Consider the following 27,773-nt stretch of genomic DNA (forward strand, 5'->3'; position numbering starts at 1 on the left):
ACGAGCCTTGGCACTTTTTTCCCTCTGTTCTTCAAATCGCTACCCTCACTCGTGATTCGTCCAGTATCTATCATCTGGAGGACCGTGTTAATGCGTAGTCTTACCCAGACGCACGGATAACATCACAGACCAGCATCCTGTGATCCACTCACTAGATAACTGACATGTTGACGGAGGTGACAGTAGAACTTTTGGTTTGGTCACCACGTTGGTGCAGGCGAGGAGGGGCCCCATCTCTATTAACGCTGTACAACCGATTTGACACACTCAGTTCAAGATATCTGCTATAATGAAATCAACATCCTGTCCAATACGACCTAGACCACACTTTCGACACATCTCCCGAGAGAGAAGACTAGCAATTGTGGCTCAGGTGTTCGTCGTCCTTAGTATGCCCTTTGACATTTTTGGATGACATTTCCTGGCTTGCGTCCTCGGTTTCTTTGGACAGTTAATACTTCAAGGTTTTTCCACACCCTTTTGAGACCGCTTGAACGACGCTTCGTACAACTGTAATCTGAAACATATCTTCAAACAGGAATTCGAATATTCCTGGGTGCAGCAGCAATCTTCCAGCGAATGCTGTACCTAACGAGTATCAACTGCGTAGGTGGAAGTCAGAAAATAATTGCACAAAATGCTGGTACGATCTCAAATGTCACGCACTGCCTTCGAATTACCCCAAAAGTCTTCTAACTGAATGAAGAGCCATGATTCTTTTATTAATTGGACACTTTTGCATGGTAATACTTTAACTGAAATTTCGTAGCCTATGACCCCTTGGTATACAATCAGGATAACAAAACTGTTGTATTTATTCATTTCCACCACAAATGGATGGAGGAAATCAATAAATATGACTGTTTTGTTATCCTGATTGTATACTTTGTAACATAGTCATAGGCGGCGAAATTTCAGTTAAAATATTACCATGCAAAAGCGTCTAATTAATAAAAGAATCATCGTTCTTCATTCAGTTAGAAGACTTTTTTTTCAAAGGATTTTATTCATTTATAGGACTGTCCCGAAACATGTAAATAATTTCTGTCTTTATAATTTGGACTTGGTGTTTAGCTAAGTGATCAGTCATTTCCTTGAAATGGATGACGACTTTTCTTTTCTCCAGAACCATTGTTGCTAGAACACCCGTGGAGCAAACCAGAGTATTCAAACGCAATTGATAAGAAAGCTTGTACTGATATCATTGCATATCACACAGAGAGGAAGTTTTTCTCCAACCATCTCCGATAACATCGGTGAGAAGTACCTGTATATTACGTCAGTGTCTATTCCTAAATAAATCCTCTAAATGAATGATGAGAACACAAAACAATCAGATATAATCTATTTAGTGGCTTGCAACATCATACGAAATCACAGCGTAACTACATTACATATATACGCCTGGCACCAGCTCACACAAAGGCACTGAAAATTTCCAATCATGAGTTTGCTGATCGCCCTTACTGCTGTTTTGGCCGTAACTTCGGCACAGACAGCCACTAATAGATTCCCTGACGGCTTTTTGTTTGGGGCTGTAACCTCCGCGTATCAAGTCGAAGGAGCCTGGAATGAAGACGGTGAGTTTAGAAGCATTAACGGTATTCCGCAGCAAAGTAACAAAGAACAAAAGGAAACTGTGTATTGAAACTTGTTCCATTATACTTAGTGCTTACAATTACATACGCTTTCAATATCTTCCATGTTGTTTTTTTTTTTACGATAAACTCAATAATAAACTTCCATGACAATAGTTAGTGGGTTATGTCATATATCATGTCTGCATAGTCAAAGGAGAGAGTATTCAGGACTACTTCTTCCACAACCATCCTGAATACACCACAGGAGACACCGGGGACGTCGCCTGCGATTCTTACCACAAGTACCAGGAGGACGTGCAGATGCTGAGGGCCCTCAACGTAAGTAGACTTTCCAAAGCGAAAAAGATTAACGTCTGCTTATGCAAACTTCAACTCAGCATCTGCTTCATTTTCTCTTCAACTCATAAGAGATAGCAAGATGTTCATTTTAATTACCCAATTTGCTTGCCGTACAAAGTCTTCTAACACTACAGAAATAGTAAGTATATTTCCTCGAAAATAGATCGTCCGTTTATTTACAGGGATAATTTGGTTAGGATAAACATCTAAGAGCATATCAACGGTGAACCTCAATTACACGAAATTGTTTAAAACTAGGACTTGGAAGACCTAATATCCGGGGAGACTACATTTACTGACAGATGTAGCGTCCTCTCGAGCTATAGAAGAAAGAACACGTTTGTCTTAGCCAGCAGTCAGAGAGATCGAATGAAGTACAAGGATCGTTCCAGCACCAGTTTAGTTGTAATAGACAATGAAGAACAAAATAAAAGAATTTGGGGAATACAAAAAGAAAGAAAGGGAAATTATTGAGTCAACTAGGAGTTCACTGTATTTGGAGCTAAGATCCAAAACGGATAAGGATGAAACGGGATAACTTCGGTGTCACTTTGAAAGAAAAACTTTCTAAAATTCGAGTTACTCGATTTATGGGAAATACAGATAAAGCAGTTGTGATCTGAGGGGAAATTTGAGCCCCGCTCCTCACATATGCGTGTCAGTGCTATAACCAGTGATCCACATGTCCTTCATTGCTATACTTGTCAGCTATTTTCATACATATTCACGTAATCCCCAGAACATGAAGATACAGTCCTACTCCCTTCCTCTGTGGGTCACGTGTGCGTTTGTTACGTGTTACTGACAATTGCTTATGGAGAATTTTTGTGTTGTGTTACTACGAATTGTTGAGGAAAGGAAGAAAAGACTGCCGAAGAAATCGAAGGCTACCACTATTCCATTTAGTCGAGACAGCCTACGATCGTAACATTTTCGTGTGAATGTCGTGGGCCACAAGGGTTCTAGTGCCAGGAACTTAAAAAGTTAGAAAATGCTTCCATACGACGCGAATTCCAGACAGCCATTCATATCGAAAAAGTTTTAGAACACAGAATTTCTACGAAGACATAAGAAGGAGGACAAATAATCCTTAAAATAGCAAGATAACTTGTTTCCGCGAATAGAAAAATTTATTATGAGTGTATCCAATGATAAATGTGAAGAGATTATTTTATAGCCAAATAAACTAAATAGTGCGTCTGAAATGGTTCGAAATATTGAGGATTGTAGATTTTCAGGCCAACGTAAATGCTAGGAGCCAATCTTGGAGTGACAACAGCGAAAATGAAAACCGCAGACTACTTTCTTTTAAGATTCAGTTACTTATGACATCAAGAAGTTATATATAATTTTTAAGCTATCGCCACATTTGCAGTCTGCTAATGAGTACGGCAACAAGATGGGAAGAGACAATCGAATTTCAAATATTATTGTGCAGCGTTATTTCTATCTGCGTTTACTAGATCTGTAAAGTGGACCTCCTCCTTACTTCCATTAGCTACTAAATAAGCAAGTTTACTCTTCCTCTTCTTATCGACATTTTCTTCATAGTTGTCTGTGTAGCTACACACAGTTTTCCGTTCTTATCCACATTTATCTTGGCCGTACTTACTACTGACCTTCATCCCTCGTACGGTACATATAATTTTTTTGGATACCAGGAGGGAGATGCATTCCATAAAAAGAAACTAATAATTTTCGTCTGTTCTTCTGTACGTGTAACTGCGTCCATTCGCCTTTTGTGATAGTGCAAATTTTAAAAACTGTACCATCACCAAAGGCGGCTGGCTGCAGCTATTTCTGAAAAGCTCTATTCATTACATTCGCATTCAACATTCATGATGAGAAAGAGCTTTGTTATGTTTCCACCTATAATCCTGTCCTTTAAGTGTTTCATTTGTTCATCGCACGTTTCTCTGTCTTTCGTACAACCGAACCCTCACGTTCATACAGCAGAGTATCAATAATAATTACCTTGTCCAGTTACTCCCACTTGATTTCACATATTTCTGCAAAATATAGCGTTATGTAGTCGGACACCTTATTTTATTACCAAAGAGTGTTTTTTCCCATAAACGTAAATTGTAGTCCAACAAGTTCAGTGATTTACACTCTTTACTTGTTTCTTTCCAGTTACTAAGTCTCAGCAATTTAGTTCTTGTTCTCTAAATGCCTTTGCTTGTGTTAGTTGAAACAGCGAGTGGTTGAAAAAAACTCTTACTCAGTTGTCACCAGGTGACGAGTTGTGTATACTTACACAACCTGCGTAGTATTAAGTGCACGATAACTCGTCACTCGGTACCGACTGAGTAAGATATTTATTCAGAAGACCACTCGCTGTTTCGAATAACACAAACAAACCCATGGCAGTTAGAGAACCAGTTTTAATTTTTAATATCCACTATCGTATCTAATCACCTTTTTAAGAATTGCGAGATGGTTTTATTGTTTATTACACAAATTACCTTGTCACATGCGTCGTACCTATCGTTTTCTACTTCTAAATCTTCATAGTAGTTGCAGCTTTCCAGAATTCAAACAGTTAATTTCAGATTCGTTCACAGAATTTTTTCATGGTGGATTTATGTAACACATTTTCAGTTTTCTTTTTTAAAGTCAAAACGTTAATCCATCAATCAATGCATAACAATATAACAATTATTCCTGGCACATTCTTCAATCTTCTACCGGACCGTCGTCCAATATACTGCTCGAGCAGGTGTTTTCAATTTTAAATATCTGTACCATTCTCTGAATTCAGCATTAATACATAAATTAAAAACCAAACATAAGCTATCGATCCCCAATCTTTCTGTCGCGACCACTAATACCTTGTGATTGAACAGGCGGACGTGTATCGATTTTCAATTTCGTGGTCACGTGTGTTGCCTACCGGAGACGTGGACGTTATCAACCAGGCTGGTATCGACTATTACAACAACCTCATCAACGATCTTCTCGCCAACGGAATTCAGCCTCTGGTAAGTTAGTAAGAATGTAAGTAAGTCGTATTCACGAAATTCATCTCTTGCAGTAACCCTCCCTCGCATTTATAAATACCTAGAAATAATGCATGTAGGGTACTTGGGAATTCTACCAGTACGACAAAATAAAGAACACTGCTGTTACATAGCTAAGATTAAACTGCTAGGCTGTTCCTGTGAAACGCAACTCGCATTTATAAACACCTAGAAATAACACACGTAGGGTAATTGGGAATTCTACCAGTACGACAAAATAAAGAACACTGCTGTTACATAGCAAAGATTAAACTGCTAGGCCGTTCCTGTGAAACGCAAAAGACACGCGAATTTTGCCTCAACTTTATATAAGTATTAAGACCGAAATTCCTAACCCAGTAGGATTACTACCTACCTGAGCATAGAATATACAATTCATTTGTTTTAAATGAAGACTAACAAACAATAATTTTGATTGGACTTATCAAGTACTTTGAACCATATGTTGTGAACAGCACAGCCCACAAATTATAAAAATTATGGGTAACTGTTGCCTAAACTACTCTGAGAAACGACACAATTCTGCGTTTCTTTGGCACTGACGTGGGCGCAGCATCCAAGGAGGCAAGGAAACGCATTACTAGGGAATCATTGATCCGGCTGCATGTTATTTTCTCTGTGAATCAACACTCCATGCAGATGAATAGAATACAGTCAGATAGAGTACAGCTGAGATTGGCAACAAAAAAAGAGATCGATATTCAAGTTGATCATCGTGTTACAGTGGTATCAAGTGAGTCATTTCTGTGAAGTTGCCGATGTTCGCGTGCTACAGCGAGAAGCCATTGATTTGCAGTACTGGTTTGGGAAAACCAAATGAGCAATTCTGTTGACTGGTTTAGTCTCAGAAATAGTCCATAGGGGAAAAAAACAACCACGAAAATACATATCAGTTCCACAAGAAAAGGGCTCTCTCAGTCAATGAAGTGATAAGGCGGCGTAAAACTGTGGTTACATTGTACATTCAGTACCGTGGACGTCGAGAGACATATAGAGAAGACACAAGATTTAAATAACTAAGGACTCCAAAATGTATCCTCTGTATTCTTTTCAATAGAAATGATCACCGTTACCACTTTAGCAAAATGGCGTTAATTTAAATCTGGTTGAACAGATGGAGAGTTGTACATTTTGTAACCTGAACCCCATATTTTAACCACTGAGCCATCACCACGAGAAGAGTCATAGTAGTGTTAACAGTAAGACAAATATTGGTATTTTGCTAAGGGATAAGATATCACCAGTAGTTATGTAGTATTACGAGGTGGACTTCTATAGTAGTAACGACTAACTATGAGTAATAACTAGTGTACGCAAAATATGGGACTATATACTCTTCTTTTACTTACACAAAGTGATTCCGTGATGATTTACATACTTTTATGGATTATGGATAAGGGTGATTGGATCAATCTGAGGTAAGGGACCCTGGCCCGGAAAAAACCGAATCGAAAGTTATAACCAAAAATCGTTCTGATTCCCTTGAAAGGAGGATCTCTTCTCTTGCAAGCTCTTTGCTTTCCATATCCTGAGAAGTAGTTGTATGGAGCAAAATAAGAAGAAAATGCCCAGTAATCATGGGCTCTACCGGACAGACCTTAAGAGCTATGAGCACTTGCTCAGTAAATGGGATGTGTCTCAGAGTAGCAAAGATGAGCAAGTGTTCATAGCATGCAGTTGAGTCCATGTTTATTGGACATTTTTCTGATTTTGGTTCATACTAGCACCAGCCAAAATTTGGGAATCATAGATATTGTAGTAGAGGATGAGTTTTACTTTCAAAAAGCTTTTCTGCAACATTTAGAAAACGTAAAATAAAATCTAGTAATGTTTTAAGCTCCTGTTTCCTGTCTTGAAAAACAAATGGCAGCATTCAGATCCTATCCCAATACTATATTTGATTTACGATACAACATGGCCCCAAATTATTCTGAAATGTTCGCAAAAATGTGTTAGAGTGCATTAAAGTGGAATTTGTACATTAGTACACTGTCAAAGAATAAAGTGTATTTAATCTGATGGTGTGTACTGTCATCACCTAACTACTTAGGATGAGAGTGGAGATAACGCATCACTAGAAAAATTCAACACAATACAATCCATGCGAATTATTACAAATGATTGAAGAAACCACTACAATCAGAACTATGCCACTCTAAGAAACTGTAATCAACCACACCAGCATCTAATAAAATACCACCACGCAATAAGGTTTTAGAAGGAAGGTGTTTTATTAAGATACATCAATTAAACTGCAGACTGAGATGATTCACACATTCACCCATAGAAAATGACAAAAGACAGAGACAGAGATGTGGCATCTCCAAAGACAATGGCATATTTAGAACCTCAGAAATAAAAAACATTTAATTAAGTCATTTATCTTTTATTGTACTGCATGCAAATTGGTTATTTTTCCACCCACAGTGTCTATATAGCTAATCAAAACAGAAACAACAATACATTCATCTCGAACATTTCTTGGGATCTGACTTACAGCTGCGATTTACCGAAGTCGTCAATGACAACATTTTATGAAAAGATTTACATGTTCTCGTCACCATCGTAGTTAAACCTTAATATTCTCATATCCAATTTCTTTTCCCGTAACTTCATGCAATGTTCCAAGCTTCAAGAAGCTCCTCTTCAGTAGATAATATTTCATTATCATGCGATTTATAATCTACCTGTTTCACAACCAACGAGAAAACCAATTGCCCCACCAATTTATTCTGGTCTATATTTGCACGTGGTTTTCCAATCGTGAACGTCATCACAATAATTCCCTTCTTCTTCTTCTTCTTCTTCTTCTTCTTCTTCTTCTTCCTCTTCATAACTGTCGTAATAAACGCCTTCCTCTGTTCCTTCATTGTAATTACCGACCTTCCTCACAGTGTCCACGTTATTCTTCTCCGACTTCTGTTTTCATAAATATATATTAATACTATCTACATCTGCTTCTTTTGGAATGATTATCCTAATCTATGGGACACGAGTCTAATCGGAAGTTGAACTGCATGCTTTTTAAATCATAACTTCCCCTATGCCAGAACCTGGTGAGTTTTTTTGGATCCAACGTAAGACACAGCTGGATTAGAATCTGAAACTGAGACTAATATATCATTAACATCTCTACCTGTGACACAGATACTTCGTGAGCTTGGGTACTTCATTTCCACCCCTGAATCTGATCTGCGCTATGCTACAAAGTAAATCAAAATTTACATTAGCCTTTCGAATCGATAAACTTTCAACGACAGCTGGTTTCACCGTTTCCAAATCTGTTGCAGTCTATTTAGCTTTGTCTGTCTTCCTTGTACATATTTTCCCTATCTTAATCATTAAGATCAGTGATACTATTAGGACATTGACGGTAATTTAACATGTTGCCCACAATTCCCTTAAGAGTAAGGTTGGACCTTTCTTACATGGTGAAGAATGATGATCCACATGAATTCCACCCATTTGAAACGTAAAAAACTGAATACTGCTAGCACTATAATGGTCATTTCACTGGGTGTTCATCATTCCTCCAATGTGTCTACCATTCACTTTGGGTAACCACCATTACACCTTGGGTGGCCACCATAACCCCCTAGCTCTCTATGATTCCCTCTTGGTGGGCTCCATCCCCCCTCAGGTGTCAACGATTCCCCTGCATACTAGTGGGTGGATCTGTTTACGCGGTGACTGCCATTACCCTGTTTGTTTAAAATCCTTAATAACTTTGTGATACAAATTGGGACGTAACTTGATTTTAAAGTTCTAGAAATAATTCTGTATTTGGAGCAGAGCAGTCGGTATAAAATACTAAAAATCAAATGGAATCGCATTTTCAGATTTTTTATTTGTTAGCAACTGGTCTGAGAAATGGGCCGAAACCGGTTGCTAACAAATAAAAAATTTGGAGACGCAACCGAGACTGTTTTAATGTGATTTTTAGCACTTATCTTGATGTTGCATAATCAGTAGTATGAGGCAACTTATTGTGAACTGTACCAACACACTTACTCACTCGATATCCAAACAACAGGCAAGGCAGCTCACACTACACCTCTTAATTCAGAAGACGGAAGCGCTCGACACCGCTAGTAACATGGCAGGATGCATTATTTTCCAAACACAGTGATAGTATATCTTACGTCCTTTATGTCACAACATGTTGATGCAGTCATTGCTTCTCTAGAATTCTCTAGGACTTCGTACAATAATACAAATAAATGTTGATGTTCTCGTTTGCTACGATAATTTGCCCATAACACAAAATTTAAGGCAGCCCGTCTCCTGTAAGAACCTGCTCAGGTATGTTTTTGATATAATGTTTCCTGGAAATTAGAAAGATAAAGAGGAGGCTACACAGCGGAATACTGGTGGAGAAAAGAAATTCCATGAGAAAATCCCCTCCTGGTTGTTTATGCGAGGTTAGAAATTTTTGGGAAGTCCACTCCCCACCATAGCCTTAACTGAGGAATGCTACTACAAACAATATTTCTGCACCTATTACATCACAATAAATGTGTCATTTACACAGCAGTAAGTTGCCCAGATAACAATATGTTACAGGTGGACTACAATCCCCTCCAATAACTGTCACCCACTGCAATGTGGGAAGACGTAGAGATGTGGCAAGCCACAACTTGAGTTTGCTTGTCATAGGTTGTCAGAACAAGTCTCAGTTTGCTATGTCACCATTTTAGACTTGCTGATATATACTCATGCACACTGATGTAATTTCTAAACATGTCATAATTTGCCGATTATGGGGAAAAGCTTATCTGTAAATGAATACAAACTGCTGCACCGTCTCCCCAATGTGTAATTCAACACATGATATGAGATGCATCCTCACCTTGAATGGAAATAAACACACAAATTCATCTCCTGAACCAAAGCAGTGTTCCTATTCAATTCATAATGTGCGCAACATTCACACCTACATAAGGTTAGCACATCCTGTATAAAAGATATATGAGGTGAGGTTAGAATCCTTCAGTGATTTGTCCTTAGCTATCACACAGCGTCCAGCCCAACTACGTGAACCTGAATTCATTTGTACTTTTACTGAAGATCAAACTGTGTGTTTCCATTGCGTTGGAACCTTGAAGTGTTGGGAATAAATGGACGACCCATGAGTTAAATATACTCTGGGGTTTCTGAAGCGTTTGTCTGTGACTCTTGGGAAGAGTAAAGGTTTTGTAGAACTACATGTCAGAACCAAAACATGCTAATTTCAGCGAAGGCTGCAGCTAATATTGATTGTTTTCCCAAAAGCAGCAACAGCTTGATCATCCAAACAGTAATTGACTTTAAGGGCTTTTGACAACCCTTCCACGTGTAGTATTTGTTTTAAAGAAAACACAAGATGCTTTCGTTTCTAATGAGACACTTCTCTGTTTGCATTATAAGTGTTTCTTCCCTTACCTCACGTGCTGTGCTTCAGATCCCTAGTTTAGCTTCACTAAGAGCACATTTGTTACAATAAAATCAGTATCAAAGACAGATTTCACAAATAAAATGAATAGATACTCTGTATGTTTTTGCCAACTTCAAAACATATATCACTATTGTTAATAGAATTCTCTTTTTTTATAATAGCAGAGTGAGGTAAAACACTGCTGCAGTTTTAGCGCAGAAACTTCCTTGACCATGAATGCATGCTATCTGCAAAGCGTCCACTGCAGAAAAAAATAACATTGGGCAACTTAGCTTAGAGTTTACAGTCGTGTTTTTGACAGCAGTTAGTTGTAAACGTTTTCCTTTCCTGCTTTGTTGATGCTTTTTTACCGACTTAGAAAAAAAGATTGTGGCATTTGACAAGTAACATGAATATGGAAAATAATTTATTTACGATTGTGTTGCGTCATACACAATTCGTGGTACATAGATCGAAATTTTAATGTGATTATTAGTGCACACATCTGTTGGTGACAGTAAGTATTGGCACATTAATTGACATAATTGTATTCCACGAGTACCCAGAATGGTGTTGACGCCCACCTTTTGAAATTATTGTAATCTAGTCGTGTGCTTTATATTTTGAAATTTTGAAAAAATATTCAGTCTCTTAATAGTTTCTTGTACCAGATTCTGTAACTGCTTCAAATCATCAGTAAAATTTAACCCGAAAATTCATGTGTTAGTAAAGAATCTGATGGTTTGCATCAAATGTTATTCATATTTTCATGTTCAGGGTCTTTCTTATACATGTATGTTGTGAATAGTTGAAAATTTTTGCGGTGGCCCTGATGCACATCTCTCCCCGATGTACGCATTACACGAAATTTATTGGTTTTGCTAAGATTGTGCTGAAAATATTTTCATGCTGTAGGTCACAATTGTGCATTAGTACCTATTTTAAAAGCGTCTTCTAAATAAAATTAATAGGAAATGAACCATATTTCTACTTTTAAAATTTTTGTGGTTGAGTAATGTACCCTCCCATCCACCCTCTTGGTGTTACACGTTACAGAAAAATACGTTGGTGCTGCTACGGTTAAAGTGAAACACGTCGTCAGCAAGTATGTGTTACCAGTTTGTTAGTTACATTTTATAACCTAATGTTGATGTTTAATTATCTATGTAGAACACCTACTAGTTTCAGTATTCCAAAGCGAATGGTGTATCATTTCTGATGAAATTTACTGATGCGACTGGTGAGCCATTCGATAGACAATTTCTGAAGTCAATAATGAAAATGTAACTGACTACATTTTTAGCACGATTCGGACATTTTAGACATGGAAATCGTTGAAAGGTAAAATTTTTGATAAATATTTCCAATTCTTTAGAGCACACCGATTTTTATGGCTCACTGTCATTGACTCTTTCATTTTAATGACAGTTAAAACACGTAGCTCTGACTGGAGAACAGAGGAAGAAAGGTGTTACATTATGCAAAGCGTCTTTATGCGGTTTTATGTAAATATGTCCAAAATATTTCAAATTTGTGTCTCTTTACCCATGCTTTTAATATTGTGCTGTGATCGGTTGGAAATATGAGAGGGAGGGAGCATGGAATATAAAGCCCAGTTGTACTAGCGTACTAGCTCCTCCATCTTGGATATTTTTTAAATTTATTTATTGAACCTACTTTCTGACTGGAATTTTCATATCGTTTTAAAACTATGCTCTGATGCGCTGGAGAGAGGAGGAGCGGTGGGTGTGGTGTATAAAGCCCGATCGATGTATTTGGATTCTTGAAACTTATTTTATTTACTTTATTGATCGATTGATTTTATTGATTGATGGTGTCACTGATAAGGACAAGGTCAAAGGTAAACGTCATTGAATCCTGCCTCTGCATAAAGGCTACAAAAGGTAGAGGCATAAATTTGTTCTGGAGTCGCCATTGTATTCCTGCCCACATTGTACACTGGAATGACCTTTTGGTAATACCACGCCTAATATCCGACTCCATTCTTGCTCCAAGTAACCAACTGTTTCTCTCTCACACTGTTGTTGCTTTTTCTGCTCCACCACATAGTATTTCAGCAGTTTAGTGCTTGGAATCGTATTTTCCCATTGATCCAATACTTATTGGATGATGAAAAATATACAATGAAGTCAGGATGCAACGTCATCTTAAGCTTAAGGCTATTACTGTAAGAACAACTGTAACTAATATATCAAGCTACACTCCTGGAAATGGAAAAAAGAACACATTGACACCGGTGTGTCAGACCCACCATACTTGCTCCGGACACTGCGAGAGGGCTGTACAAGCAATGATCACACGCACGGCACAGCGGACACACCAGGAACCGCGGTGTTGGCCGTCGAATGGCGCTAGCTGCGCAGCATTTGTGCACCGCCGCCGTCAGTGTCAGCCAGTTTGCCGTGGCATACGGAGCTCCATCGCAGTCTTTAACACTGGTAGCATGCCGCGACAGCGTGGACGTGAACCGTATGTGCAGTTGACGGACTTTGAGCGAGGGCGTATAGTGGGCATGCGGGAGGCCGGGTGGACGTACCGCCGAATTGCTCCACACGTGGGGCGTGAGGTCTCCACAGTACATCGATGTTGTCGCCAGTGGTCGGCGGAAGGTGCACGTGCCCGTCTACCTGGGACCGGACCGCAGCGACGCACGGATGCACGCCAAGACCGTAGGATCCTACGCAGTGCCGTAGGGGACCGCACCGCCACTTCCCAGCAAATTAGGGACACTGTTGCTCCTGGGGTATCGGCGAGGACCATTCGCAACCGTCTCCATGAAGCTGGGCTACGGTCCCGCACACCGTTAGGCCGTCTTCCGCTCACGCCCCAACATCGTGCAGCCCGCCTGCAGTGGTGTCGCGACAGGCGTGAATGGAGGGACGAATGGAGTCGTGTCGTCTTCAGCGTTGAGATTCGCTTCTGCCTTGGTGCCAATGATGGTCGTATGCGTGTTTGGCGCCGTGCAGGTGAGCGCCACAATCAGGACTACATACGACCGAGGCACACAGGGCCAACACCCGGCATCATGGTGTGGGGAGCGATCTCCTACACTGGCCGTACACCACTGGTGATCGTCGAGGGGACACTGAATAGTGCACAGTACATCCAAACCGTCATCGAGCCCATTGTTCTACCATTGCTAGACCGGCAAGGGAACTTGCTGTTCCAACAGGACAATGCACGTCCGCATGTATCCCGTGCCACCCAACGTGCTCTAGAAGGTGTAAGTCAACTACCCTGGCCAGCAAGATCTCCGGATCTGTCCCCCATTGAGCATGTTTGGGACTGGATGAAGCGTCGTCTCACGCGGTCTGCACGTCCAGCACGAACGCTGGTCCAACTGAGGCGCCAGGTGGAAATGGCATGGCAAGCCGTTCCACAGGACTACATCCAGCATCTCTACGATCGTCTCCATGGGAGAATAGCAGCCTGCATTGCTGCGAAAGGTGGATATACACTGTACTAGTGGCGACATTGTGCATGCTCTGTTGCCTGTGTCTATGTGCCTGTGGTTCTGTCAGTGTGATCATGTGATGTATCTGACCCCAGGAATGTGTCAATTAAGTTTCCCCTTCCTGGGACAATGAATTCACGGTGTTCTTATTTCAATTTCCAGGAGTGTATATATGAAGCAGTGCAGCATAGAATTATCATCCCAGCCAGATATGAATACCTTGGAGAATGATGACGATGATGACGATGTAAACACGTTTCCCGCACGTCAAGGTAATGTTTGGCCACCATTCATTGTACTGATAGCATTCTTTGACCGTTCTTGTTATATGCTCACCTTTGCCTTCAAGTTCAAATTCTGTGACAATTACGGAGTTGGATTCCGAGCAATTCCAATATAGAACCTAACTGTACGTTTTAAATGGTTACATATCTGTTTCTTATCAAAGTCAATACTGTGTTTGTGATTATAGTATCAGGTAATAATATCATAAATTCCTGAAATACCAGTCGCCAAACAAAAATTACAGAAATCCTGACAGAAACGCCAGTTTGCTTCACTCTGTAGCCGCCCACAACACCTCAAGGCATAATTACGTGGCTCTAATTGCCTCATCAAAAATATTTTCTCTGTCCCGAATCACAAAGTTTGACTCTGTAGTACGTCGTCTGCAGGTAACAATGTACCACTGGGACCTTCCGCAAGCACTGCAGTACATCGGAGGCTGGTCCAATGAGCTGCTGGTCGACTACTTTGTTGAATACGCCAGGATATTGTTCGAAAACTTTGGAGACAGGGTAAGTTAATGTTTGAAAGTACTTACAACCTTGTCTCGCGTCCACGTTACCTATATGCATAATTACGGGTTATTATTCCATAGGTGAAATGGTGGATCACAATCAATGCTCCAGCTGGTTTGGTAAACGGCTACGCGGTGAACGAAGTCGCCCCCTCTCAGCCAGCATCGGGCATCGGCGACTACCTGGCGACACACACCGTCATCAAAGCCCACGCACGGGTCTGGCACCTGTACGACGAACAGTACAGAGCCTCGCAGAACGGTCAGTGCCTCCTGACAACATGGAGGGCATTCCTGGTGCTTATTACAGTTCAGTCAGATAAACAGGCATATGAACCAAAACATTGTGATCACTGTCCACCCAGTTCTGAATATCGGTTGGTGGCGTTGCGGCAAATGATGCGACAAAGGGATGTATGAAAGCAGATCGGAGATGATTAGGAAATCATTCGAGCGCCGATATGGGCCACAGGTGGAGAAAGTCACTGACTTATTTGACTTGTACAAGGGGCAGAATGCTATGACGTGTCGTCTGGGAACTAGTAGCTCGTAAACGTGAATCTGGTCGGCTGTGCACCTGCTACTTTCGTGAACGTCTATGGAAAGTGGCAGAAAGTTAGTGAACACTTGAGTGGACAGCAAGTTGGTGGACATTCGTGGATCATCAACTAATACGGACGTCAGAAGCTCCTCCTCTCTTTAAAACAGAATAGGCACGGTCTGTGGCAGATCTGACGACAGAGTACAATTCGTGTGCAGGTGTAAGGGATTCGGAGCATAATTGTCACCGTAAATTGTTGAAAACTAGGCTCCAAAACTCACGTTCCCATGTTGACCCAACGATATCGTCATTAGAAGCGTTGAAGTATCAAAGGGGCAAGTGTAATTTTGGTCGAAATATATATTTTCATGTTTTTGTTGTGGTCTTCAGTCCTGAGACTGGTTTGATGCAGCTCTCCATGCTACTCTATCCTGTGCAAGCTTCTTCATGTCCCAGTACCTACTGCAGCCTACATCCTTCTGAATCTGCTTAATGTATTCATCTCTTGATCTCCCTCTACGATTTTTACTCTCCACGCTTCCCTCTAATACTAAATTGGTGATCCCTCGATGTCTCAGAACATGTCCTACCACCCGATTCCTTCTTCAAGTTGTGCCACAAGCTCCTCTTCTCCCCAATTCTATTCAATACTTCCTCATTAGTTATTTTACATATTTTCATGTAGATAGGTGCAAAGTATCAACGCACATTACATGTCAATAGGAACAAGTGCCATGGGCCTTGTGAGGAGTTCACACCAACATGCGTGCTAAGTCGATGGGTCTTTTTACTTTCCAAGTGGGTACATGGCATTTTGTTGAGAGAGAATATGGTTACGTAGCACACAGTCTCCTAAATTGTAATCGTGGTTTTGGTATTATATTTTTTGGTGAATCGATACTTCAGGCGATAGAATTTATTTACTTTCATCCAACCCCTCTACAGTCTTACATCGGTGTTTATGTATAGTAACCGCTTTGTTCCGTTTCGGGTGTTATTTTTTCAAAGAAAACTTTTAAAGTACCTTATGTAATGAGTTTTTCTGTCTTATACTGGATTTTAAATCAAGCGCGATTCCCGTAAAAGGCATGACGCTAGTCTAGACCTTAACTTTTTTGTAAATTATCGTTAGGTACCATAGTTTAGAACTTTTAATATTATTAACGAGCTCCTTTTCTATGGGCAAAATTGACACCAACAATGGTTTTTAAGAATTTACGTCAGTTATTAACATACTATAAGGGGTCACCCAGCTTTTCCATCAGCCGAATCGTCGCTCTTCACGGCTAGATATCTGCGCATGCTCATAAACACTCTACATAAACTCTCTCTCCATGTCGCTATATGGCGCTTCCGCAGTTCCATCTTCACACTCCGCCTGTCAGAACACAACCAGTGCGCGCGTTTGCGGTGGTGAGTACAGCTTCTCGCCTTCTGGCTGTAAACGCTGCTTTATGCCAATTGAGCTGTTGTTTAACTTAGTGTCAGTTTCATGATAAGCTCAAACCAGCTTTATATTCGATTTTTTGGGGAATGAATCACAATTTAAGATTAAATAACTGAGGTTTTTATCATAATGTTTTTCAATCCTTTTTAGGGAAATGAGGGATCGGGCTGCTTAATTTTACATAGGCTAATTTATTACTGACGCCTACTTAGCGTAAAATTGCTGACTATCAACGCTTGGTCATCCTGTTCTCTTTTCTCTATTAGAACAAGATTTTGTGAATATTTTCATGCACTATATCTATTCATTTTAGTTACGTTTTCTTGCCTTACATGACTTTCTGTCTGTTACCTCGTACAGACTACACCTGATGATGCAGCTAAAATGCTGTGAAACTAGTCGTGGTTATAAATAAAGCACTTATAGCTAAAGCGGTTTTATCTTCAAAATTATAGATCCTGGCTGTGGATGCCCGGACTACAAGGTTTTCTTCGTATTATAGACAGTCGCAAGAGAGTCACAAGGGCGTACATACTAGATGACTTACGTGATGTCATAAGATCTGCAAAACCTTGTGTAAGCCTTTTCAAGTATTAAAATGGAATCCTATAATTTCCATAACATTCAAGAGGCAATTGATGAACTGCTAAATCTGAAGCCCATTGAGAGTACCAAACTAGTGCTGATAAGGGTAGAAGCTGAAAACTCTGTAGTATTCTGTATCAATAAAATCTTCAGTGAACTCGAGCCATCGTCAAAAGTGAACATCTTGAGATGTAGGAAGACTTAAAACTTTACATTACTTTAAACAACATAATTGCAAGAGATAATCTAGGATACTCCTTTCTTGTTACACAAGGTCAATTTTCGTGTCCAGATGGACCCTCATCAACGCAAACAGCTGCTCGAAACATGCAGTGTTGTTTGGTTGATTGATTGTTGGAGTTAAAGGGTCAAACCTCGAGGTCATCAGTCCCTTCATCCCATATTTATCGCAACCAGGAATAATCCTCAGATGAAGGACACGAAATGAAAATCCTAAGAAGCCTGACGGTAAGTAAGACACAAAAATACAGAGATAAAAATCAAAGCATAGTAGGAGAGGATGTAAGGCGGGTGAACCACTGTGTCCAAAATGCAGTTGGATGTCCCCAGAACACGGTATGCTGTGGGAGATGCACCCTCTGCATCCCCCTAACGCCATCTCACCGTTCATTACTCTAATAAAACGAGCAGCACAGGCTGGATGACAAAATTAGGTAACATAAAACATTGAAAACGACAAACATAAAAGACGAAGGATGATAAATAAAAGTGGGAAGGTTAGGGACTCAGCCAGACCACTGAGCAAGGACCGCAGTGAGTACCTTGGGCCACAGCAGGCGAAGGGTGCCCCTTCAACTCCTCACTTGGTCAACGAGTCCAAAGTGTCATACCTCACAGAGACGAATAGGAACCACGTTCGCAGGTGAAACGTTAAACCAGGTCAGCCGCTTTGGTGTCGTCTGATAACACTAGAGGTAACGTGTCAGTGAAGTTTCGAGATCGCCGCAAAGCAGCCAGACTTGGGCAGTCTAGTAGGATGCGGGCCACCGTCAGGCTGGCACCAGATTTCAGCAAGGTGGGTCTTCACGTCGAAGAATGTGGCCGTGGCTCAGTCAAATGTGTCCCATGCATAGCTGACAAGGGACACTGGATTTCCCGCGAGAAGAGCGAAGGGAAGACTGCCACCTCTTCAAGGTCTCCTTTATTGCCCTCAGTAGGGGTAGTACAGTAGGACAGTCACCTGAGCTTTCACGGGATATGTAGTAGTAATCTAAGGCCCAATGATAGCTGCAAATACATTAAAAGTTTTGAGCATCACGTGCATCTCTTCCGGTTTTTGTCCACACAATGGTGGTGGTGACTTCCGGATGGATACCTTTCTGCGAATTAAGGGCAGAATCGTGCTTCAGTGGTTTTAGGAAGACGACAACGAGCTCATGTTGGTATCTTGGCAACAAAATTCGTCTGGTCTGAGGACGTTCGGACGCATGTGAGTTGTTGTGGGCCAGCTCAGTACTCACACACCCACAGGCCACTACCCAGTAATTTAAGAGAACTGCGTGACTTCCGCGTAGACACTTGATGCCACATACCTCAGCAAATCTACCAAAGACGTTCTGAAACCATACCATGCAGAATCATTGCTGCAAAATGTTAGTGCTTTGTTCATCAGGACTGGGCCAACAGAAGAATAGTGCAACATGGGCGCGTGCTTGCGGGTTGCTGAAGAAGCTATCAAAAAGCTGTTCATAATACACTCCTGGAAATTGAAATAAAAACACCGTGAATTCATTGTCCCAGGAAGGGGAAACTTTATTGACACATTCCTGGGGTCAGATACATCACATGATCACACTGACAGAACCACAGGCACATAGACACAGGCAACAGAGCATGCACAATGTCGGCACTAGTACAGTGTATATCCACCTTTCGCAGCACTGCAGGCTGCTATTCTCCCATGGAGACGATCGTAGAGATGCTGGATGTAGTCCTGTGGAACGGCTTGCCATGCCATTTCCACCTGGCGCCTCAGTTGGACCAGCGTTCGTGCTGGACGTGCAGACCGCGTGAGACGACGCTTCATCCAGTCCCAAACATGCTCAATGGGGGACAGATCCGGAGCTCTTGCTGGCCAGGGTAGTTGACTTACACCTTCTAGAGCACGTTGGGTGGCACGGGATACATGCGGACGTGCATTGTCCTGTTGGAACAGCAAGTTCCCTTGCCGGTTCGATGACGGTTTGGATGTACCGTGCACTATTCAGTGTCCCCTCGACGATCACCAGTGGTGTACGGCCAGTGTAGGAGATCGCTCCCCACACCATGATGCCGGGTGTTGGCCCTGTGTGCCTCGGTCGTATGCAGTCCTGATTGTGGCGCTCACCTGCACGGCGCCAAACACGCATACGACCATCATTGGCACCAAGGCAGAAGCGACTCTCATCGCTGAAGACGACACGTCTCCATTCGTCCCTCCATTCACGCCTGTCGCGACACCACTGGAGGCGGGCTGCACGATGTTGGGGCGTGAGCGGAAGACCGCCTAACGGTGTGCGGGAGCGTAGCCCAGCTTCATGGAGACGGTTGCGAATGGTCCTCGCCGATACCCCAGGAGCAACAGTGTCCCTAATTTGCTGGGAAGTGGCGGTGCGGTCCCCTACGGCATTGCGTAGGATCCTACGGTCTTGGCGTGCATCCGTGCGTCGCTGCGGTCCGGTCCCAGGTCGACGGGCACGTGCACCTTCCGCCGACCACTGGCGACAACATCGATGTACTGTGGAGACCTCACGCCCCACGTGTTGAGCAATTCGGCGGTACGTCCACCCGGCCTCCCGCATGCCCACTATACGCCCTCGCTCAAAGTCCGTCAACTGCACATACGGTTCACGTCCACGCTGTCGCGGCATGCTACCAGTGTTAAAGACTGCGATGGAGCTCCGTATGCCACGGCAAACTGGCTGACACTGACGGCGGCGGTGCACAAATGCTGCGCAGCTAGCGCCATTCGACGGCCAACACCGCGGTTCCTGGTGTGTCCGCTGTGCCGTGCGTGTGATCATTGCTTGTACAGCCCTCTCGCAGTGTCCGGAGCAAGTATGGTGGGTCTGACACACCGGTGTCAATGTGTTCTTTTTTCCATTTCCAGGAGTGTACTTTGGCTCACGAGGGCAGTGTAAAAAGGATACAAGTGCAACATGGGCTAAGTGCTTGAGAGTTGTTGAACAATATGCACGTGCACTGTCACCAACTGAATTGGAGTTATCTATTTAGGAGTGTTTCGTCTAGACACCGGTATCGATGTATTCTGCCTCAAACTCCGCAATTTAACGAAAGTGTTGCTGAGCCCACCCTTAAATACTGTGGCTGAACTGTTTCCGTAATGTCAAGGAGAAATAGTCTGAAATGCACACTTTCTCCTCAACATATCCTAGTTCCGAGGCCCACTACATAGTAGCTTAAACTACTTTAACTTGTGTCAAACAGCTCTACAGCGCTCCCATATACTCCAGCTGCACCATAGTTAAGCTTCAGGTAACGTGCAACACGGAGAGAGTGCTAGATGTACGCTGTTTTGCCCTCTGAGGTACTGACGCATTTCAGCCATGTGTTCACCACGCATCCTGAAACTTGAAGTGAACTAACTCATTGTTGTGCGCAAAGAACAATCGTATTCCATGTTGAGAACTCTGACTACAAGAATCAGTTTTACAGGTGCGTTGTGTGTATATTGAGGTTCGCCGATGACGTTGTAATTTTGTCAGAGACAGTAAAGGACTTGGAAGAGCAGTTGAACGGAATGGACAGTGTTTCGAAAGGAGGATATAAGATGAACATCAACAAAAGCAAAACGAGGATAATGGAATGTAGTCGAATTAAGTCGGGTGGTGTTGAGAGAATTAGATTAGGAAATGAGACACTTAAAGTAGTAAAGGAGTTTTGCTATATGGGGAGCAAAATAACTGATGATGGTCGAAGTAGAGAGGATATAAAATGTTGACTGGCAATGGCAAGGAAAGCGTTTCTGAAGAAGAGAAATTTGTTAACATCGAGTATAGATTTAAGTGTCAGGAAGTTGTTTCTGAAAGTATTTGTATGGAGCGTAGCCATGTATGGAAGTGAAACATGGACGATAACTAGATTGGACAAGAAGAGAATAGAAGCTTTCGAAATGTGGTGCTACAGAAGAATGCTGAAGATTAGATGGGTAGATCACATAAATAATGAGGAGGTATCGAATAGAACTGGGGAGAAGAGGAGTTTGTGGCACAACTTGACTAGAAGAAGGGACCAGTTGGTAGGACATGTTCTGAGGCATCAAAGGATCACAAATTTAGTATTGGAGGGCAGCGTGGAGGGTAAAAATCATAGAGGCAGACCAAGAGATAAATACACTAAGCAGATTCAGAAGGATGTAGATTGCAGGAGGTACTGGGAGATGAAGAAACTTGCACAGGATAGAGTAGCATGGAGAGCTGCATCAAACCAGTTTCAGGACTGAAGACCACAACAACAACAACAACGTGTCAATTAGGCAAACTGGTGACCATGGGGTGTTTTTCACAGAGTTATTACTCAAATGTGCTGTGTCGGGACAGTGAATTCAATTTAAGGCGCAACAGTGAGGTGCTGTATTCTCATCAAACAGGTACATGGTCAGTTTGTCGGTTCCCGTATCTTTCCCCTATGAAACTTGTTCACTCTCAGTGTGTTAAGTTGGTGCGTCATTTGTAGCGTTTTTGTTTTGCGTGTCGGTATTGCGGTTGTTATGGGCTCATTTGTCCACTGTCATTTTTAATTTGCAGTTCACTGTTGCTATTTGAGTTTACATGCTGTCCTTTTGTGTATGGAGCTCTGGACGCTAGAAAATGGAGTGTCAGTGGAGAAATCGGAACATTTGCGACATATTCTGTTTGAAATCAGTTGATAGTTGATAGCAGTGGTGGCTGGCGGAAGCAATTACGTCTGTATAGGAATAATATAATTGGACTGAGAACAGCAAGAAAATGTTTTCACCGTTTAAAGGAGAATCTTTTCGATTTCAGTGACTCTCCACGTTCAGGAAGATTTTCAGGGTTTGATGAAGGCTGTTTAAACTCAGTAATCCACAATGTTCCAAGTTAGTATACTCGAGAACTGGCAAATGTGATGAACTATGATTATTCCGCTATCACGCGACATTTGCATTACAACGGGAAGGTTCAAAAATCGTATGGTTCAAATGGCTCAGAGCACTGTGGGACTTAAATTCTGAGGTCATCAGTCCCCTAGTACTACTTAAACCTAAGGACATCACACCCATCCATGCCCGAGGCAGGATTCGAACCTGCGACCGCAGCAGTCGCGCGGTTCCAGACTGTAGCGCCTAGAACCGCTCGGCCACCCCGACCGGCTCAAAAATCGTGTGAATGGTTATCGCATGCCCTAGGCCAAAGTCACAAAAATCAGTGAGTGGTAATATTGCATCTCTGCTTGCTGGTCATGCGATTCGTGATCAGCAGCGACCATTCCTATCGTGTATCGTTACTGGTGACGAGCTGACAAAAGGAAAATAAACGTTACTACTAATTGCTTCCTCGAGGTATAACCATCACTGAGATGTCTAGCTGACGCAGTCCAACGACTGCGTGCCATGATGCTACTCCACGATAAAGTTTACCCTCATTCTGGTAGACTGAAAAAACACTATGAAGGTTCAAATGGTTCAAATGGCTCTAAGCACTATGGGACTTAACATATGAGGTCATCAGTCCCCTAGACTTAGAACTACTTAAACCTAACTTACCTAAGGACATCGCACACATCCATGCCCGAGGAGTAATTCGAACCTGCGACCGTAGCAACACCGCCGTTCCGGACTGAACTGCCTAGAACCGCTCGGCCACAGCGGCCGGCCACTATAAATGAACCGGGTTCAGTAGTCTTTCTGTATCCACCTTATTCACCTGATCTTGCGCCGTCAGATTTTCGCCTTTGCCGCTCTCTATCGAACAATATTCAAGGAACTTTCTTTGAATGAAACTGCGCTCCAAATATGTCTCAAAGAGTTCTACGCCTCAAAACTGCGTGATTTCTACAGCTGCGGTTTCGGAAACTTACCCCAGCATTGTCAGATTATTGTAAATAGCGAGGAGAATATATAATTAATCAATGTTTCTGTTATATGTATCGGTTGTCTTTATTAAACTTATCCAAAGAAAGCTACGAACTTATGCACCAGCCTAATGAGTATGTAAACATTCCACACACGTGAATACTTCCAGCGACTACATGAGTGATGTCATTTTCGGAAGCATCGTCCTAATTTATTTATGGCGAACCCATACAGTGTAAAACGTGTACTACGACTGATTAGTTTAGTGATCTTGGAATATAATTACTAGCAACCATTCTGCAAGGAACTTGTCTACTCACTGGCTGATGGTGTCGATGGTACTGAATTTACGAGTGAGTTGCAGCACTGTGGGTCGCCTAATCCTGTTACGGTTCGCTGGAGTCAATGACTACCCATGTCATCAACAGTAGTTAACACCCCGACGTTAATTTCAACCGAATTAAGTTACTCACTGTATCCCCAAGACAAATTAGATATAAAGTGCACAGCATCTGCACATGAAGGGATAATACCGACCGTGGTAAAGGCCCCTGATGTCCATGACTCGCACGTTCTTTGCTCCATAATACCCCATAGCCCTATATGAAGTTCCGCACTATGGGAGTTAAGCTAACCGTTTTCATTTCCCATAGCGCAGTAAAGCTCTTCCTCCAACACAGATGCTGTCACTAACTCGAATTTTGATGTGTGTATTGCGCTACCTTGTTGTAAACGTAGGTGTTGGTGTGTCGAAATATGAAATGGATAACAGGAAGATATTACAGTTAACGGAATAATGTATGATTCTTAGTAATGAATAGACATAGGGAAAATAACCGAAAACTACATTCGAAGAAAAAACTAGTAGCTGGGAGGAACATTATTTTTCTTTGAATTTCTTCACGTCCGTCAGTTATATTCCTCAATGAAAGTAACGTGCATCCGCTTCGAATCGTTTAAAGTTCTTTTGGTGTGCTCTCCAATTCCTTCATCTGTGTTGAACAAATTTCTTTCGACCATGGACTGTACAGACCACTGCTAAGGTATGGTAAAATATCAACTAGGCTTGTGAATCTCAGCACAACACATTTTAGTGTACCCACTCACATGAAAATAAAATAGTCTTTTGTTAAACCACTGAGGCAATTGCAAGGCAGCGTTATCTGAGAGTCTGACTGCGAAACCTCAGCATATATAACTGTCGTCAGATTTTCTATTTGTAGCCATGAAGAAATTCTCAGAAAATGAATTTTTTTCTTTCCTGTGAGGCACTTTCAGAGTTAAGCGATAAGCAGTCGGTAGGTATCTTACTGGATTTAACGACGCCGATCTTCTTGTATGCTGGATATTTGAGAATTAGGTAAAAGTTTGCATGTGATTCATTAGACTTATATCAGCCTAAAAGCACATTGGTTTCCTTGGCATATGTGTAAAAAGTATAAATCCTCCCAGAAGTTTACAAACTTGTAGATGCCGTAGAGTCGTTTCACGGCCCTCTGCTTTCCTTAATGTGTATCAATGACTTCTCACTGAATATGAAAGACAGCTACATTTGTGTTTTCTTTTCGCACATGACACAAGTTTCATTCTCAAAGAGTAAAGGTAATACCAATAACTTAGCACCTACTATAACAGTTCGGAGTGGGTAAATGTTTCCTTATATGCAACACCACACACTGCTGACAGTTTCAGTAACGATAGTCTAGAAAAAGTGAAATGCCATTATGTACTAGGTGACTTAAGTGAAACAGAACATTTTGAGTTCCTTTAGTTTTTTAATTTAAAGCTCCAAATCTTTTGAATTATACAGTGACAATTGTGACGTGCTCTTCTACAGCATAAATCGAAAGTATGTAAGTATTGTCTTACTTATTCAGTTTCTTTTATTTACCACAATACACTTTCTTTGATGTCATAAAATTTTTGGTAACTAAGGAAATAAATACAAAAGACTACATTGTTTCTGTGGTGTGCGTACTGTAAGAGCTCCGGTACACACACCATCACATTATTTGACTTGTCGCTCTAACGAAGTAGGCGAGTGTCGGCAATATGTCTCGTGGTCTTATCGTGGCGTGTTTATCTTCTGCCGTTAGGTCAGATGGTAGAGTAGCAGATTGGCAGTGACCAACTTTAAACAGAACTCGATTAATTTTCACACACATTTATTAAAATAATAAAAAGCCTAAAAATTACTTAACTTTGTTCTGGATGCTATTTAAAATTAACAATCCGAAGTTCCTTTGGTCTTGGTACGTTAATCTTATTCTCACATATCTCTGATACTTGACAAAGTGTCTGTTCATTTATCTTCATGGCTATGTACAGGAATATGGTAGGCGCAGACTGAAACTTGACTATAGACTGGTACAGACTAATGCAGAGTGACTAATCGGAGGTCTGTACACTCGTTATAATACCTCGCGCGTTCAGGTATCACTACGCGAGTGTGATCCGCGAGGAGAAAAGGTTCTACGTTAGCAGCAATCTCATTGGCTGCGTTACATATTAATACGCGGATCGGCGGAAGCAGAATTTGGTCCGTCTCTATGACAGCGCCATCTCGTAGTGCGGAGACGGACGAGCGCTGCGCCTGCGCTGTTGTGCTTAGCGGGGCGCGCTCTAGTGGGAAAGTTGTGTACGCGCTGACTACTCGGAACTATGTACACAACAGTTTCAATGTTACAAATGGCATAAAATACATTTTTTAATATCAGATCACTTTATAGTCTCTAGTCACTCGTTACTATTTTGCATACCATTTCAATTACTATACATTATGTTCTAAATAACTTACCTTTCATATAGTATTACACTACAGTGTATGACGCACGTCAGTTTCTAATCTGTCTTATCTAACTAATTGTAAGTGTTGTTCTGATATATTGTACAGGTAGCGTGGGAATTACTTTTGAAATGGATGGACTTGAACCACTGACTAACTCGACAGAGGATGCAGAGGCCGCTGAAAGAGCGCGACAGTTTCAGGTGGGTACTGTAGCTCTGCCGTAAACCAGTTGGAGCTCCTGTAACTTTTCAGAGCATTGCTCGTTGGAGAGCGCAACTGACACTAACCACGTGATAAATGAGACCTACATATAGCCACGAATGACTGTGAGGAAAACTGTTCTGCAGGTGGGCATCTTCGCACATCCTATCTACAGTCAGGTTGGGGACTATCCTGCTGTGGTGCGACAGTAAGTGGATGCCAATAGTGAGGCTGAGGGACGGCCCCGGTCAAGGCTACCAACGTTCACACAGGAAGAGATCGAGTACATTAGGGGTGAGTAACCAAATATATAGCAGTGGCAGGCCATTAAGATTCAACAGATGGGGAGACAATCTAATGCAGTACTGTCCAGACATGACTGTGCCATAAACTGTTCTTTTCACATTTTTCGTCCATTTCCGACCTTAGTTCTTATGATTCTTGGTGAATGAATCGTGTCTACAGCTGAAAGTGAGCGGCAGTGGATGTTGAATTCTGTCCCACTAGAACTTCTTGACTTCCAATGACAGGTTTGTTGCTGATGTATTGAGCACAACCAGACGTCTAGCGAAGTCACACACCCGAAAAAAAAAAAAAAAAAAAAAACAGATTCAACAGAAAAACTTGCAGACGGTCATCAATTACATTATTTTGTTTGGGATGTTGTCCTGTAATTAAGTATTCTTGATTAAACATGTAGTGTCAAGTAATATTCAAGAGATAAGCCTTTAAAGCACATATGACGCTGCAATCTGTCTTCCACAAGGCTACAACAATGGCCATATATTTAAAAAATTATCAGTCTTCTCGAGATAGTAAACACATCCAAACCATATATATTTTTCTAAATTCTTTCACTGTACTAAATAACATCATTTGCCCTCAGTTTCGTTGTATACAGTCAACTTCGCTACATATAATCAGCTTCTTTGGAGAAACTGAAATTCAATAGCCTGTAAATTTTGAGATTGCCGGTACTTTACAAAATATGACATCGCGAGAGCAATCATTAGCTTTAAGAGGGGAATGTACAGAAGGGCTATCTGAAGAAGGTGAAACTGTTGGAAATGAATACTGCTGATAAATTTCTTTCGTGCTTATGATTACAAATAAAGTAGTTTCGAAACAACTATTTATCATCACACACAAATCCTTTCAATTTGGTTTCTGACAGACACCCTGTTACTAATGAGTACGCCTCTGATAGTACGGTACTTGTTATTTCATGCTATAAATGCAAGTCACGGCATAAAGTTTCCATGTACTCTTCCTACATCACATATGTCCATCTCACATTGGTGCTCATTCATCAGATGATAGATTATGGCCGCCCAATTTCTTCAACATTGACTGTTCCTGCGTTGTTGCCCTTTAAATGCAGAAAACGTACCCCCATAAGATGGTCTACTTTATCACTGGGCTACGACATATCGTTTTGTCCCCTGTAGCGTCTTGCTGTTGTAGTTTGTCACGCTGGTTTCAGTGTGTATCGTAGTGCAGGCATATAGC

The 27,773-nt window shown here is 41.6% G+C and overlaps 1 protein-coding gene across 1 annotated transcript; it reads left to right on the forward strand.

The window, feature by feature from the left end:
- The first annotated feature begins 1,444 nt into the window (after window positions 1-1,444).
- LOC126095490 (myrosinase 1-like) lies at window positions 1,445-26,287 on the forward strand. The gene is made up of 6 exons (XM_049910279.1): window positions 1,445-1,580; window positions 1,789-1,919; window positions 4,787-4,921; window positions 14,523-14,645; window positions 14,729-14,909; window positions 26,169-26,287. The coding sequence occupies exons 1-6, from the start codon at window positions 1,445-1,447 to the stop codon at window positions 26,285-26,287; spliced, it is 825 nt and encodes a 274-aa protein (XP_049766236.1).
- Window positions 26,288-27,773: the final 1,486 nt, after the last annotated feature.

Source organism: Schistocerca cancellata, chromosome 8, assembly GCF_023864275.1.
Source record: "Schistocerca cancellata isolate TAMUIC-IGC-003103 chromosome 8, iqSchCanc2.1, whole genome shotgun sequence".
NCBI classification, from domain to species: domain Eukaryota; kingdom Metazoa; phylum Arthropoda; class Insecta; order Orthoptera; family Acrididae; genus Schistocerca; species Schistocerca cancellata.